Here is a 16,598-nt window from a genome sequence, read left to right on the forward strand (position 1 = left end):
TTTTGTCTCCTGAAGACCTGGACTGCTCTACCTGATAATGAGAGATATTCTCATAAACTCAGGGGAAAGGTTTGGGTTCCATATTTGAATGTCAGAAAAAATGGCCGACGTTCCCACATCATGCAAATACCAACATGTGTTTTCCTGCAAATCCCCCCGAATTCGCCATAAAAGCACTTTTGTGTCTTTTGTTCTGGCCTCGGCCGCTGATGGATGGCGTGGATTAGACTCTGACAGAGCGCCTGACCGCAGACTGGCACTTCACCGGGCGGCAGCTCGTAACGCCGCCGACACCTCCGTCCAAACGTCTGCGTGTCCTCGGGGGCTCCCGCTGACAGTCACGCCGCTCGGTGCCAACCAGGCGAAACGCACATCCCTAAACTATTAGTCTGCACCACACAGGGGGGGCACAACAGGCCATTTCCCACTAACGTTGTGAGTTACACACTTCTTCAGCACACATACACACACAGTGACACACACGCTGCTGTTAATCAGAGTTTATAGACAACACATGTTGAACCATTTTCCCACGATGACACACCGATGACGGCTAGAAAACGCAGTTCACTGGGTCACAGCAGTGTGTGTGTCAAAACGTGTGCGTATTGTCAGGTGAGTTCATGATAACACAAGCCTGTGTGTGTGTGTGTTTGTGTGCTGAGTGGCTCATTAGTGTGTGCTATGAGTGAGTCTTTGGGTTAAATGGAGCTTTATGAGTGTTCTGGCCTCAGCAGTAATTCTGTTGTGCGGAGGTGAAGAGGCAAATAAAGACATCTGGGCTCAATGACTCAATATGTGTGAGTCTGTGTGTGTGTGTGTGTGTGTGTGTGTGTGTGTGCGCGCTCTCTTTCTACTCACCTCTTATGTCCCGTGCGCTTGTTTTCTCATCACCGGGGGGAAAGTTCAGCTTTACCTGATTACTGTGAAAAGTAAAGTTACTGACAACAGGAAGTGGCTGAAAAATTAAAGGTCTAAAGGCCCTTACCTGAAATCTACTTCATTTTTATTGGCCGCTCAGAAAACAGTCGGCCAATCAGAACGGGACAAAAATAAAATAAAATAAATTAAAGTAAAAAATTCTTTGAATGTTGATCTGCAGCAGGAAAACCATGGAGCTGAACCCTGAGAGCCAGTTCATCATTCTGATGGTTATCGTCATGAAAAGACATCATGCTAAAAAATGGCAATAATAATAACAACAGGAGAAAATTGGAAATCGCACACTGATAACACAAAGACACACAACGTCCTTCACTCGTAACATAAATACAATAAAATACAGCAACTTGGCCATAAACACAGTTCGTCTGAACTCTAATGCTGCTTATTTCCCAGAAATCATAATGATCAATCAGCTAGTCTGTCTCCAAGCTGGATAAATCTGCTCTCTCTCTCTCTCTCTGTCTCTATCTCGCTCGCCCTTACTCTCACAAAAAACCCCCAAAAAAACAGACACACACACACAAACACAAATTTCCGACATTTTCCCCAGAGAGGTCTGTATCGAATCAGATCTAAAACGGCAATTACAGTAATGCCGCCCGACAAGTTTAATGTTTTTGTATTCACTGTGAAGAGACCGGGGGGGAGGCAGCAAACACACACAGACACACACAGACACACACAGACACACACAAGAGCTATCAGGTCTCTGCTAAGCCTTAATAATGGCTCCATTATAATTCAGTTTTCTTTACATGTGGTCAGGAAGAAAAAAAGGAACGAGAAACTGGCTTCAAGCTTCAAACACTTAAACACACTCACACACACACACACACACACACACACACACACACACAGACACACACACACACAGTAGTCATCTGTCAGTAAAAGCAAGAATTTGCTGGTCAGGCCGCAGCTATTTTTGGGAAATATTAGTAAAACTCACTGTGGATGAGGAACGAGATGAAGGAAAGAAGAGATGAAGAGTTTCAGATCGGACCAGGACTGGACCAGACCAGGGCTAGACCAGGACCGGACGAGGATCAGGAGTGGACCAGGACCAGGACCAGACCAGGACTACACCAGGACCAGGACCAGACCAGGACCAGACCAGGACTAGACCAGGACTAGACTAGGACTAGACCAGGACCAGGGTCAGGACCAGACCAGGGCTAGACCAGGACCGGACGAGGATCAGGAGTGGACCAGGACCAGACCAGGACTAGACCAGGACGAGACCAGGACGAGACCAGGGCCAGGTTCAGGACTAGACCAGGACTAGACCAGGACCAGACCAGGACCAGGATCAGGACCAGACCAGGACTAGACCAGGACCAGGACCAGACCAGGACTAGACCAGACCAGGACTAGACCAGAACCAGACCAGGACCAGGACCGGACCAGGACCAGACCAGGGTCAGGACCAGACCAGGACTAGACTAGGTCAGGACCAGACCAGGACCAGGACCGGACGGGTCCATCCAGAGAGAGACAGGGGATGTGGTCGTGGTGGTCGTCCTGAAGCTCAGAGGACATTTCCACGTCCAAATCAAGTTACTTTAACAAATCCTTTCTGCTGTGTCGTGTGTTGGTCTGGATCTGGATCTGGATCTGGATCTGGGTCTGGATATGAGACCACATACGACAAAAAAAAAAAACAAACAGACAAACAAACAAACAAAAACACAAAGAGAGAAAAAAATTAGACAACACAGTTTAAAAAAAAAGAAACTTATTCGTCTTTTTCTGAACAAACCTGCAGCAGTGAAAGTGAAAGCTACACACACAGCCACACACAATTGTTGTTTCTGTAACCTTTGACCCCTCGGGCTCATCAATAACCAGGAGGTGAGGAGAAGTGTGTGCGCTGTCTCATCCGTCTTAATTAGGCCTCTGTGTGTGCGTTTGGTGGACACACAGTCAGAAAACCATTCATCTCCAGAAACTCACTTCAGCCTGGTTTCTGGTTTTCGGCTTTTCTAAGAAATCAAAAGTGAAATCAGTCTTTTGTGTAACAAAAACACAAACGACACAAAGGTCCGACACATTTTTATCGTCTGTCCATCTCTCTCTCTGTCAGGAAGTGATTATTTAACGCGTTATCTGGCACACGGGAGCCAGACGGTATGCAAACCGAGGCCAAAGCAGGAAGTGATGTCATTATTCAAAGCGCTTTCACCACGTGAAGGTACAACAACAACACTTCACTCTCTCCTCGTTGTGTTTTAAAATCAGCACAAACATGCTTCGATCCTTTCTGGTTTTTGTGCTGCCGTGAATCAACGCAACACAAAGACACCGCTGCTGCCGCCAATCTGTGTTTGCAGGATTGTTTGAGGATGTAACACAACAACTTCCTGTTTCTATATTTAGCTGTTTTTCTTTTCCTTATCCAACCAGAACACATTATCAAACCTGAGCATCACACACAGACACACACAGACAGCGTGATCTGATTTACAAAAAAAGGGAGACAGATGAACAGATAGTTTGTGTAGAGTGTGTGTGAGACGCTGATGACCTCTCATGACCTTTCACCCCTGAAGGTCACGGTGAGATCGGAAAGCAGCAGAGTGAAACAAACGCACAAAAGTTCCGCTGACGACATTTAAAGATGAACATGTCGAGAAAGAAAGTTCAAGGCTTCGTCTCACTTTTCCACCTCACTCAGAGTGTGTGTGTCATCAGGATTAAAAAGCCTGCTGCGCACACGCACACGCACACACACACACACACACACACAGACCCTTCAGGATCAGGTTGCAATAAGAAGTCAGGTCTTATTGAAGTCTATTGGAAAATGTCCCTACTTCTCCCTTGATTTATTACCTCAGTAAAGTAATTTTGTCTCTAGTTTCAAGTCTTCAGTACTTTAATATTTTATTTTAGAGGAAAACAGAACATAGATTAATTAAGGGGTGTGGCCACGTTGTGATTGACAGACGATACCACCCAATCAGGAGTGCAGAGTGCACAGCAGCATCTGTTATTGCTCTTCAGAAAAGGCCGGCCTTTTTTAAAGGTGAATTAGAGAGAGAGGGAACGATTATTGACGGCTCACACACTAAATTTCCATCTCAGAGTCGAGAGTGGCCAAAGCTGCGGCCTCTAAATCAAACAGCTCGTGTGACGGCGGCCTGCTGAGCGGCGTCCAGCGGTGGACGTTGGATCATTCATGCTCAGTGAACCCGACAGTGACCCGTCATGGCGGCCAAAGGAGGAACCAGAATCTGTGGAGTCAGCCCATCCTTGGAGGAAATCTGCAGCTTTCATTGATGAAGCAGCTTTTTTTTTTTTTTTTTTTAATTCATGCATTAAACAGTTGGGGGCAGTTGGCGGGGCAGTTGGCGGGGCAGATTCAGCTTCATCAGTGCATATAAATGTTTCAGGAAAATGAGAGTTCAGAAAGTTCAGAGAGAGAAAACGGAAAGAGAGGGAGTTTTTTTTTTTTTTTGAGGCATCCTGAAGCTCTGAGCGCTTCACCGCTCTTCAATAGACTGCTGGGAAAACACACACACACACACACACACACACAGACACACACACAGTCGGCTGAGGGAACCAGGAGCATGCAGAGAGTTTGTGTTGCTTTGGATTCGTGTCGTTGCCCTCCACTGAACACACACACAGACACACACCCACCTCCCACCTGCAGTGCCAACAAACACAAAGTCCTCATTACTCACCCCTGCTGTGTGTGAGGTCAAAGGTCACCGCGGCGAGAGTCAGTCGGCGACAAACGTGTCATGATGTCGTGCCTCCGTAGGTTGTGGCAGCAGGAACTGATGTCATTGTTGATGCGGCTGCTGAAAACTTAACTGAAAAGGTAATTTAAGCTTCTTTGGTTCTTTTCAATTCAGATTAAATATATTTTGATACTTAAAGCTTCATGTGATTTTTCAGAGAGAAAACATTTTTATATTTCTGAGTGTTGATTTCAAAAATATCAGCTGTCGTAAAATTTAAAACTCCCATTTTTATCTTTCTGACTTTACATGATGTGACTTCATTCAGTAACCTGAAAGAAAAGAAACAAGACAAAACATTCAACTCTTGTCCATTTATTTCTTATTTGTCTGTTGGCAACTTCATTAGTATTTTATTTTTTTACTTTACTTTTATTTATTAGTGGTTTAATACAACAGCATTTACAGTGCTTCTGTCTCCATAAAGACTTCTGCTTTCAAAATACAAAGAAGGCGGCAGCAACATCTGCAGTGAGACGACTCCAGACGTCTCAGAAGATCTTTAACCAAATGAAGCCGTCGAGTCTTCAAACAGCCGAATCAAAAGAAAAATCTCAAACCACAATTATCTGAAACGAAGATTTAAATCCGCACAAATAAACATATTTTAGGTTGAATATGAAAAGTATCGCTGATAATTTATTTCCAGCCCAAATAATTTCTTTGACTCCAGCAGAAGGAGAAATATTAATAAATGTCAATAAAATAAAAAATAAACGAGAAAAAGGACTTTGAGTGACGGTTGATTGTGTCCAGAGTTCGAACGTCACCGCGGAGTCGCTGCAGGAAATAAAACTAAACACAGCAAAGGCACATCCAACACCGGCGGCACGTCCCCTCACCCAAAAAACAACACACCAAAAAACCCGCACAAAAATTTAAAAACACACACATCAGCACAGTGATTTCACTGTGAGCACAAACATCATGATCAGAAAGCGATTGATCGAATGTGGAACAAATTAAATTCCCTTCTGACACACACCAAGTTTGAATCCCTTTATAAAACACAACAATTAACACACACACACACACACACACAAATGTTGTATTAACCAATATTATTATTGCACCCAAGTTCAAGAAAAAGCAACACAAAGGGCAAAAAAAAAAAAAAAAAAGACCCATTACCTCCTAAATTAATGTTAATGTAATTATGTGAAGTTTGTGCAGCGCCACAGACACACAAGTACACACACAACAAACACACAGACACACACAGAGCTTGGCATATGCTTATGGAAGACATGAAAGTGTGTGTGCTTGACATTAGTTCAATGGTTTCTATACAAATTAGTCTCTCTCTCCTCAGTCGCGCAAATTCAACTTTACACTTTCGAAAAGTTGCCAGCTCTGAGGTTCTATCCCCCTTTTTAAGACCGAGATGTGTGTACATGTATAAAATGCTCAGGCAGCGGGCCCCACTTCCAATCTGATGGAAATGTGGTGGAATGGGTTGCCATGTTTGGACAGCACCCCCTCCCCCTCCATCCCAATCCTCTCACTGTGCTTTCTGGTGTTAATATTCTGGGAATGAGGTTGCCAGATGTGAGCAGCCATTCAAGTGTTCGCAGGTTGTATATTAAGAAAAAGAAGGGTTAGCATTTTTTGTGTCGACATCCCCCTTTCTTAGAAGACAAGGGACAATGGAGCGGCGTTCTCCAGACCCCATCTTGAGTTCAGTGCTCGTCAGGCCGCGATACGACATCACAACCCGACGTGACATTCTGCTGCTGAAGATGACCTTTGACCTTGTACATTCAAAACGTGCTGCTGTTGTGATGATGTGGAAGACACAGACGGCTGTGAGGCCACACGGCTCAGTCAGCCCGCAGAACATCACAAAAAGATAACCAAAAACTGCTGAAATCTGACGGAGACCTTTCATAAATACGTCCCATTTTATGGAAAGTGAGATTTCTGTGTCTGTAATTAATCATAATGATGTTTATTTTATTTTTTATTTTTTTAATCCAGCAGGTCAGTCGCTCAGAAAACAGTCAGCCAATCAGAAGACAGGATCAGGTCCTCTCTTCTGATTGGCCAGAGAGGAAACGGTGTGTCTTTTTATGAATTGACCTTTCAAAATAAAACCTTTGAGAAGTTCAAATATGGGACCGCTCATCAGAAATCTGAGTTTACATTTTTAAGTTTCTAAGACTCATTACTCCGCTGAACAGAATCAACGACTGCTTTGTGTTTTTACGTTTGAGTTGTGTTTCAGCCACGATTTTTTTCACGCAAATCGCTCCAGGTTACGCTCCTTATTCTTCCCTGTCAAATGAACCAGTCACATTGCAGGCTGTGGGTTTGCATGGATTCAGCCTATGTGAGACGGATGGCGTCGGGGCGGCCCGTTTAGGTGTGGTGCTGTGCGATGAGGTTGCGTAGCTGTTTGATGACGGTGTCGATGAGTTTCTGTCTGTCTCGGTCCGTCTTCCTGAACTGGGCGAAGACGTTGTTCTTCCTGCTCATCTCCTTCATCCTGCAGAGGCGAAAAGATAAAGAAATGAAAACGGAGGCTCTGTTTTATCGTCTGGATGCTGAAATCACACCAACGTGCTCTGAAGAGTATTTAGTTTAGTGACACACATCTCTGCTGGAGAAAAAAGGATGTTTTGGCTTTGGAGGTCTGTATGTGTGTGTCCAGAGTCACATGAGAAAGTGTGTGTGTGTGGTGTCGCAGAACGCTGGGCTGCTGTGAAGCTCCAGGAAGTTCAGGGGACCGAAAGACCAGACAAGCCCCAGCAGGGTGCTTCCTCCTGGGCACAGAGGGACCACCAGGCCTGGGCCCGACCGGCGCTCCGGTTAAGGGAGGTCAGCTGGACCGCACACACACTCTCAGTGTGAGTTTTTGTGTGAGATGTCAGCTTTGTGTTTTTGTGCGTTTGTGTCGCGGTTATCATCACTAGCTGATAATCTGATGGCACACAGATACACCATGAGAGTGTTGTGACAGCGATAACATCTCAGTGATAATCATCACAAAGGTGAGTTTATTTTCTATTTGGGATCAGGATGTGCGTGCGTTTAGCCACATATCATGAAATATTAGACTTGTCACACTTATTCAAACATGCCGGATTAAAAACACACACACAGCAGAAACAATACTCACGGTTTAAATAATCTGTGGACAGAAAAGAGCAGCTGAGGTGAATTAAATTTGAGCAACTAAGGTGTGCTTTTTTTTTTATTAAACAAACATGGAGAGAAAACTGATTATTGGGGAAGTCTGATTGGTTTTAATTACTTTAATCACTTCTTTTGAGCTGAGATTCAAACCTCAAAGATTCTCAACCTGCAGTCACAATAAAAAGAGTAAATCACATTTTTCTTGCTTTGATGATTTCATGAACGAGGAAAGAACTCACTTCTCCAGCAGGGCCAGGGCGGTGTGGGGGTTCACTCTCAGGTACTTGCAGGTGGGTTTTCCATAATCAGCCAAGTAGGTTGACCAATCCCACTGAACAAACAGTTCCAGCAACTAGACAGAGATGGAGAGAGATTAGAAAACACGCTGCTTCCTGTTTACCCCGAGAAACAGATGAAGCGATCCACCAACACCAACATCCTCCAACGAAATATGGTGAGGAATCCTCACAGCTGGCAACAGCTGGTGGAAATCTTGGAATTCCCACCTGAATGTGACCGATTCCATCTTTTGGAACATTAGATGAAACAAAACAGATGCATGTCAGGGGAGGTTAGCAGCTGCTGCTGGCAATTATGCTAAATCACTCTACGAATGTAGATATCAGCTGCCAACTTTAGGGACGTAACTGGACTCTGGAATTTCCAAGGAAGAGTGTTGTTGACGTAACACTCATTTCATGTGCTCTTTATTCAATATTAAACAGAAAAACTGTTTTGTTTTTTTTTAATGCCGTAATTCAGCTTTGGGCCGGACCACAGCTCAGTGACTCAAAGCTGAATATAAGGGGCTCTGGTTTCGAATCCCGGATGCGCTGACTCTGCCGGTTTCGTTGGAGGGAAAAAAAAAAAAGGGGCGTAAAATTACATTTCTCAGGAAAACACGATACCTCTGGTTACGGGAGACGACAAGCGACAGCTCTTACTTTGGAATGATGGGGCATTTTCCCGGATTTCTAAAAGCTCACACACACACATTCTTCAAAGTTTACATGCACACCAAAGATTACTGACTGCTTTTAATTAAACAATGTGATGGATGATTAATCAACCTTCTTCCCAGGAATATACCGTTGATCAATCTTTTTGGTTTTCTAGGGGACGGGTTCATTCATTTAGGGACAAAAATACAACAGAGGAGACAAGATGAGGGGACGGAGGTTGAAAAGGCGTCTGAGTGAGGTTTTCCTCTAAATGGTTCACATTTGAAGCTGTTGCATAACCTGCTGCTGCCCTGCTGAACTCGACCTCTCACACAAAAACACACACAGGCCCAGGCAGGCAAAAGCCCATAAGCCTGCAGACGTACACACTCACTGTCTCTCTATCTCTGTCTGTACGACACACACGCACACACACACACACACACACACACACACACACAAGTGAGGAGCCCCAGTGAACTCTGGGTAACACCAAACACACACACACACAGAGCTGCAGAGAGAGAAACCATATGTGAATAAGGGATGAGAGAAGAGGAGGAGGGGGAGAGGGAGTACAGAGGGATGGAGAGCAAAACCACATGTGGGAGATGGAGAGAAAATGGATAACAGGGGTGGGGCAAAGGAAGGGCAGATGAAGATGGGCAGATAAGAGATGGAGGTGCGACGGGAATGGACGTCGAAGGTTCGGACTCTTCATTGAGCTGATTTTAGTTTGGCAGATGTTCACCTGAAGGGCAAATCTGTAGTCAGCTCAAAACCAGGAATACTTTCCCATCTCACATCTGCCCAGAGTTTTGTTTTAGCTTTGTTTTTTTCCCAGGGCAGGTATGATCATCACATATTTATACTGACTGACTTTTATGAGATCATTACCGCTCCAAAGAAAGAGCAGACAGTTCAGATCAGCTCTACAACAACCCAAACACAGGAGAGGAAGACAGAACGACAGAAAGAATCAGCTGAACGTAGCAGAAAACGGCTGTAAATAGTTTACAGCCTCAATATTTATTACGATAAATCATCATCAAGGCTGCTCTCTGAACTTTCTTCATTTCAACCTATTTAATTATAACAGTAATATCATTTGTGCTTCTTCCCTTTCTGTCTGATTGTTGTAACTGTAAACAGGAGGACATCCACCTCAGAGGTATAAAAAGCGATTAGACGGACGGTTCAGTGGGACTTCCTGATCTTTCCCTCCCTCCCTTCCTCCCTCTGGTCCTTTCACTTCTGTATTCACTGCTCGCTCTCTCTCCTTTGTCCCCCAGCTCACCCTTGCACGGCCGAAGTTTGACCTGCTAATCCTCCCATATAAACAAGTACAAACACACACAGACACACACAGGCGCACACACTGCACGGAAACAGGCTGTGAAACAGGTAAACACATAAATAGAGCACAAGATCATAAGTCTGTGAGTTTATGTGAACAAATGTCAGTTCATTACGTACAGATACACACAAGTGTGTGTATGTGTGGCTGTATGCAAACACACAAAAGCTGCTTCTTTGCATGGTGTTCGTCAGAGCGTGTGTGTGCGTTTGTGCAGTAAAAAACAAGATGAAAGTGTACAACTTAAAGCTATTTCAAGAGAAGCTGCATTAACAAACACTCATACAAGACGACAACACACACACACACACACAAGCTGGCAGCTGAAGTCTATAAAACTTTCATGTCTTGGACCAGATCAGCTCTTTACTCTGGAATCAGGCTTCATGTCTCCATCTAATAAATAATAATAAAAAATAAAGAATATGAGACGGCTTAAAGAAGAAGAGGAGGAAAAAAAGACGATATAAATTAGGAAAAGTAAAGAAAAAAAAGAAGCTGCAGAGAGATGAGACGAATAAAGAGAAGGAAAGAGGAAGAAGTTGGAAAGAAGAGATGAGAAAAAGATGGAGTCATGAACAAATGGAGGAGGTGAGGATGGGGGACGAGAAACTGAGACGAGGGAGAGTTTTGGGTGAACTTGAGGTCAGTAGGTAAATTTGGATGGAGGGTACAAACAGTAGGAGAAGTGCAACAAGAAAAGGAGGAGGAGGAAGACGAGACTGATGGAAATGGAAGAGACGAAGAAGGAAAGAAAAAAGAAAAGAGAGCGTGGGCTTTCCAAAAAAACGATCCACACGCAAGCCAGCAGGTCCTTAAACACACACACACACACACACACCTGACCCCCGATTCACCCTAAACAGACACACACACAGAATGAAACAGGTCTCTCTTCACCTCCAGCTGAACTTCTCTCTCCGTCTCGCTCCCCCTCTCTCACCTCGCCATGACCTCCCCCGTGCTATCGCTCCTTTCTCCGCCACACACACACACACGCAGCTTATTGCTTCCTCTTATTCTTCTGGGGGACGAGCAGAAAAACAAAGTGACGTGTTGCCCTCACATTTCTTGTTTGTTTTCTCTCATTTCTCCTCCTGCTAATGGTTCTCCCTCTCTCCTCCCCCCCTCACTCTTATTCCCATTCAACCCATCACTCCTTCTCTCCTCCTCCTCTCGTCCCTTCTTTCTTCCTTCGCTCCTCTCTACCTGCCCTTTGCCTTTTTCCAAACTCTCACCCTCATCTTTCTCATTCCTTCCCTACTTAACCATCCTTCCTCTTCATCCTCCTCCTCAGTCTTTAGCAGACTTGTTAATGGTTATTCCGGCTGTGGGCAGGATTTATTTGTTTAGGACCTTCGGGGAATTGCCGTGTTCCCGTTCCTAATGGCCAAACATCAGGGTCACCCAGAATTCATCATGTTTACACTCTGCGTCCAAACACACACACACACACGGACGCACACAGGTTGTGATTATGTAATGATTCTGCTATGAGATGGTTTATCTCGCCAAAGGATTCATAAAATCTTCTGGGTTTCCTAACGTGCTCTCATACCTTCGCTCCATTACCCGCACGCTGCTCTCCCAGCTGTCCGTTTGACAGCAAGGAGGTCAAAGGTCGCTAAAAGCACAGAAGCTTTTACCGATGAACGCAGCCTTTTTGGCACCTGTCTGTCACTCTTAGCAGCTCTACCTCCATCTGCGAACAATACTATAATCATCGATCAGTTTGATTCATAAACAATCAAAGACCAATGATGAAAAGTCTCAGTTGTGTTTTCACCCAAAGAGACACAAATATTATGACAAAGAGAAGCAGGACACGTCCTACGTCCAACCGTCTCTTACAGATGAGACAAGTTGACAAGTCTAAGTCCTTCACCTCTACTTTGACGTCTGTCCTTCAGCAGCCATCTCTCCCTCCATCAATAAATCCTCATCAGAGTTCAAAGGTCACACGGTCCAGGCTGACACCTGTCAATCACCTCTCCTTGGAAAATGTTAAAGGTCACAAAGACAAACGCAGAGAGAAAAAAACGTCCTGTTTGTTTGAGGAAGAAAACAAAGACGGCACATTTTGACACCCGTCCGTCTGTGGACAACAACAGACGTCCGTCATCTGTCTGAGTTTCTCTCTCTTTACTTTTCTGTTTCTCTTTGCTCTCAGGGCTGATTTCAAGGTTAAAAGGTCACAAAAAATGGCCAGAGAAAGAGATTAGTTTGACACCTGCCCGTCAGTGTTGGAGGGGGATGCACAGGTTTCTGGGACAAAGGTCTCAGAAAACATTCAGATCACCTCCTCACAATGAAAATATCACATTTAAAGTATTATTAGTACTAAATAAGTATTAAATCATTTATTATTAGGCTTTTTTTCTGCCCTGTCAGAGACATTTGTTCTTAAAAAAAAAAAAAAAAAAAAAAAAAAGGATCAATACAAACCATACAATGATTATTCCATTATTATGACCAATCATGATCCCATCCAGGAACTGTATGACTCAAAAATGCTCATCACAGTTCCCGAGAGCACAGTTTCATTATTTATTTGATTTAGACATTTCACCTAAATTTAATTTTTATAGGAAGAAAAGCAACAATATCTCATTCAACTAATGAACAAAATAAATGAACTAATAAAATATTTTCTAAAAGCATCAATAAATGTCATTATATACTTAAAAACGTCTGTTTGGCAGCCAAATGTCAAACTGTAACCAAGACAAAAGTATTAAATCCTGAAATCTGAGCAGCTGGTTTGATAAAAGACTTAAAAATCTCTGATAAGCATACATTTATCCAGAACACCAACCACTGAGCTGAAGCCAAAAAAAAAAAAAGGAGGGGGGATTTTACACTTAACCCCAAACTCTGCTCTTGACATCTGAAAGCAGAGAGGTCAAAGGTCACATTCAGAGGTTATCTGGCTACCGGCCACTCTCTCCGTCTGACAGACAATCCTCCACTCTTAAAGAAACAAACAACAGAAGCTTTTCGTCAACGTCTCTGTTGCACTTTCAGATTTTCAATCATTTCGAACTGGATCCGTCCGTCTTCAGCTACGCCTGGAATCAAGTTAAGCTCTGATGTTTATCGCTTATTCCTCTGCCGCACTGAATTAAATGAAAAACAAAAAAGCTTGTATCTGTGCACGTGCAGACCGCCGCCAGGAACCGCAGCACAGCACGGCGTCCTCGGCGGTGCTGTCCACTGTACACGCCGCACGTTATTCATCAGCAGAAGGTCGGCCGCTGGTCACGTGCTGCGTAATAAAAACACAGCAGGGCAAAGATACGATCACGCTCCCTGTGGGGAAGTTATCTGTTGTGCTGAAAGGTCAGAGGTCAGCTGGAGAACAGCAGACTGGCTTAGGAATATAAACATTTCAGAATAAAAGCCCTGGCTGTGTAGCTGTACTTTATAGTGAGTTGTTAAGCGACGACACAAAAACTGGGTAGTTACACACAAGTTAAAATAGATTATTATATCAAAAACAACACAAACTGATGCCACGACCCGACAAACTCAATCACTGATTCCTGCTCAGACGACTCACTGACATTTCTCTGACCTCCAAACTACCACGCTTACATAACTACCATGTTCTTTATCCTGCTTTGTCCATCTTCATCTCAATTGTCTCCCTGCTCTCTCACCTCTTCCCCCCCCCCCACCCCCCCGTCAGCTGTGACAGAGACGTCGTTCGACCCCCCCGCAGCTCCTTAAAGGGAGAGGGCTGAAATGGAATGAGTGTGGAAACACACACACAAAAAAAAAGAAAAGCAACAAAAACGAGGGAAGAGTGCCGTTGGTTCAACCAGGGGTCTCCGCTGTCAATTAGACACTGCACAGACGGAGAGGGCGAGCGAGAGACATAGACGGACAGAGAGAGAAAATGAGAGGATGTAAATGAGAGGGAAGAGAGAGAAAAGTCAAAAAGAATGATTGGGGAAATATTACAGGACTGCAGGAGGAAAAAGGGGGGAAGGAGGGAGCGGGAGAGGTCAGGCGGAGGGTAACTAGATGTTACGGAGGAGGAAGAAGGAGCGGCGGAGAAACAGCGAGACGATAAACGAGTGCAGGCTGAAGTCGGAGGGGCCTGCTGGGAGCCGCTCTGAGCGCTGATAAAGCAAATAAAGACGGAATACTCCAAAACAAACAGGGCTAGAAAAACACCGGCTTTAAGCTCAATTTAGGTCCCAGCACTTTATCTTTATCTTTCTGTCTTTTTGTGTGTGTGTGTGTGTGTGTCAATTTGGCCTCGGCCACTTTCTTAAAGTCAATTTGCGTCCAGAGTTTAATTCTGGGCCACGAGTTCAGTTCGGGTTCGTCGTCCTCCCAGCTTTCACTTTGGAAAGATGAATTAGATTGAAATACTTTCTGTAATTTCTCAGTTTTAATTCAATTCCTTAAAATCCTTAAAATAATAATAATAATAAATTGATTGGAGGTTGCGACTCCACTCTAAAATATGCTCTTCTAACTATTATTTTCACACTCAGACAACTACTTCTCAATGTGTGGTTAAAATCTCATGTTTAACTGTGACAGATACTGAGCAGAGTCTGCCTTCGTGTTGATTTCAGCATGAAATCACATGATTTCAATGAATTTTACTGGTTTAACTGAACAATGACGGTGCGAAGAAGATGATATTGGCAGGAAGAAAAGGTAAATTAAGTGAAGATGGAAAGGAGGGCAGGTAGAGAAGGAAAAAAGATTGAGTCCAGATGAAAACAGAAAAAGGAAAAGAAGACAACAGAAGAAGTGGAGTTTATCTCCATTTGTGGAGTAAACGAGTTCAAATATGTTGTTTAACGTTGTGTTTCTGCAGAGCTATTCGATAGTGCTGATTTCAGTATGAAAGGAATCCATATTTAAGTTCAAACACTATAACTGTATTTTCTTTTACAGTGTTGTTGGACTTAAGTGTAACCAGAAACCAGAGGTTGTTTTTTTTTTTCCTTCTTCTTTTGAGCCTGATCAGGAGAATTTGGACTCCGCTTGTTTTCACAGCTGAGTTTGGGAGAAAAGGTCAGAAAAAAAAAAATCCATCCATTCTTTTGAATCATTGTTTTAAATGAAAAATGTGTCATTTAACCCCCAAATTGGAGAATTAATCTGTGATCAAGCAGCTCTGCATGCAGTGTGTCCAATAATAACGATCATATTTGGGATTATTAGAAAAGAAAGAAAATTAAATGTAATGATGTCAGACAGACATGAAATAGTTTCAACTTCCTAACCAAGAAAAAGCAGCAAAAGGCAAATAAAATAAATAAATTTAAAAATAATAATTCTCCACCAAGAATCATTCGCCTGCAGACAAAAATCCAATTTGCAGATTGGGAGGAAAGAAGCGTTGGAGTGTTTTGCAGCGTTTCACTGCAGCCTGAAATGAAACATCTCTCACTGACCCCCGTCCCCACCGCAACGCCAAAACAGGAAACAGTTGAAAGGTGAGAGTGGTTTAAGGGGCTCAACTTTTTGGTCTGACCATGAAATGACCGCACACACACACACACACACAGGAAGGGGTGTAGATGCAGGTCGTATCGGGGAGACTGACGGAGAGGTCAAGACTGATAACACAGAACAATGACCTGACCCGGTCACCGCACGGTCAGTGTGTGTGTGTGAGACAGTCATCATTTTGTGCGACTGTAGTTGTCTCAGAGAGGAAAATGCATGATTGTGTATATCTGCCATTTATCAATGTGTTTGTGAGATTAATTTACGTGTGTGTGTGTGTGTTTGAACCACCTTGACCGCCCCCCCCCCCCCCGACCGCTTCTTGACCATTGGTCGGAAGGACCAAACCGCCGCTCCCTGCCCCGTCCAATCAGGTTGCTGAATAGCCCTGTTGCCGTGACCACTGGCTGACCTGCTGTCACGCCGATAAGGCCGGCCACAGACAGGACAGGAAGTTGAAGCAGGGGCCGACACACACACACACACACACACACAGTGAACTCCCACACCAATACTAACATGAACTCGGCAGATACAGACGCACACACGTCTCCTGCAGGGACTATTTTCTGCTGCGTTATCTCCAGTGACCGCTTTATTACACTCACAACCTGCTGTGTGTGAAGTCAGCTGTAAAAAGATCAAATCTGTGTGTGTGTGGCAGACAGGTGTGTGCATGCAAACTATCTGGGCAGGCAGATCTGATTGTGTGTGATCAGATAAGAGTGTCTTGGGGGTCTCACATCTTGTTCCCACCCTCCCTGGCACCGGTACTTATCCCACTGACCTTACATTGCACTCGTTTTGAGTTGTGTGTCTGTTTGTGTGAAACCTGTGTGTTCATCAGCCTCCACGGTGCTTCACATCATCATGTAAAAGAATTTCTGCACCCCGCCCGAAAAAAAAAAAAAAAAAAAAAAAAAAAAAAGCAAAACTAGCTGCATTATTAAAAAAAAAAAAACCCAACAACTTTATAAGGATGAACTTTTAATAACT

The 16,598-nt window shown here is 43.9% G+C and overlaps 1 protein-coding gene across 2 annotated transcripts in view; it reads right to left on the reverse strand.

Moving 5' to 3' along the window:
* Nucleotides 1-4,993: 4,993 nt before the first annotated feature.
* Nucleotides 4,994-16,598, reverse strand: part of exoc6b (exocyst complex component 6B) — a 62,069-nt gene continuing 50,464 nt past the window's right edge. For both annotated transcript variants that reach the window (XM_029526534.1, XM_029526533.1), the window contains 2 exons: nt 8,069-8,181; nt 4,994-7,179 (listed from right to left, as the gene is read on the reverse strand). In XM_029526534.1, coding sequence (XP_029382394.1) covers nt 7,053-7,179; nt 8,069-8,181 — 240 coding nt within the window. In that variant the 3' untranslated portion in view covers nt 4,994-7,052. The remainder of the gene's footprint in view (nt 7,180-8,068; nt 8,182-16,598) is intronic.

Source organism: Echeneis naucrates, chromosome 18 (assembly GCF_900963305.1).
Source record: "Echeneis naucrates chromosome 18, fEcheNa1.1, whole genome shotgun sequence".
In the NCBI taxonomy this organism is placed as follows: Eukaryota; Metazoa; Chordata; class Actinopteri; order Carangiformes; family Echeneidae; genus Echeneis; species Echeneis naucrates.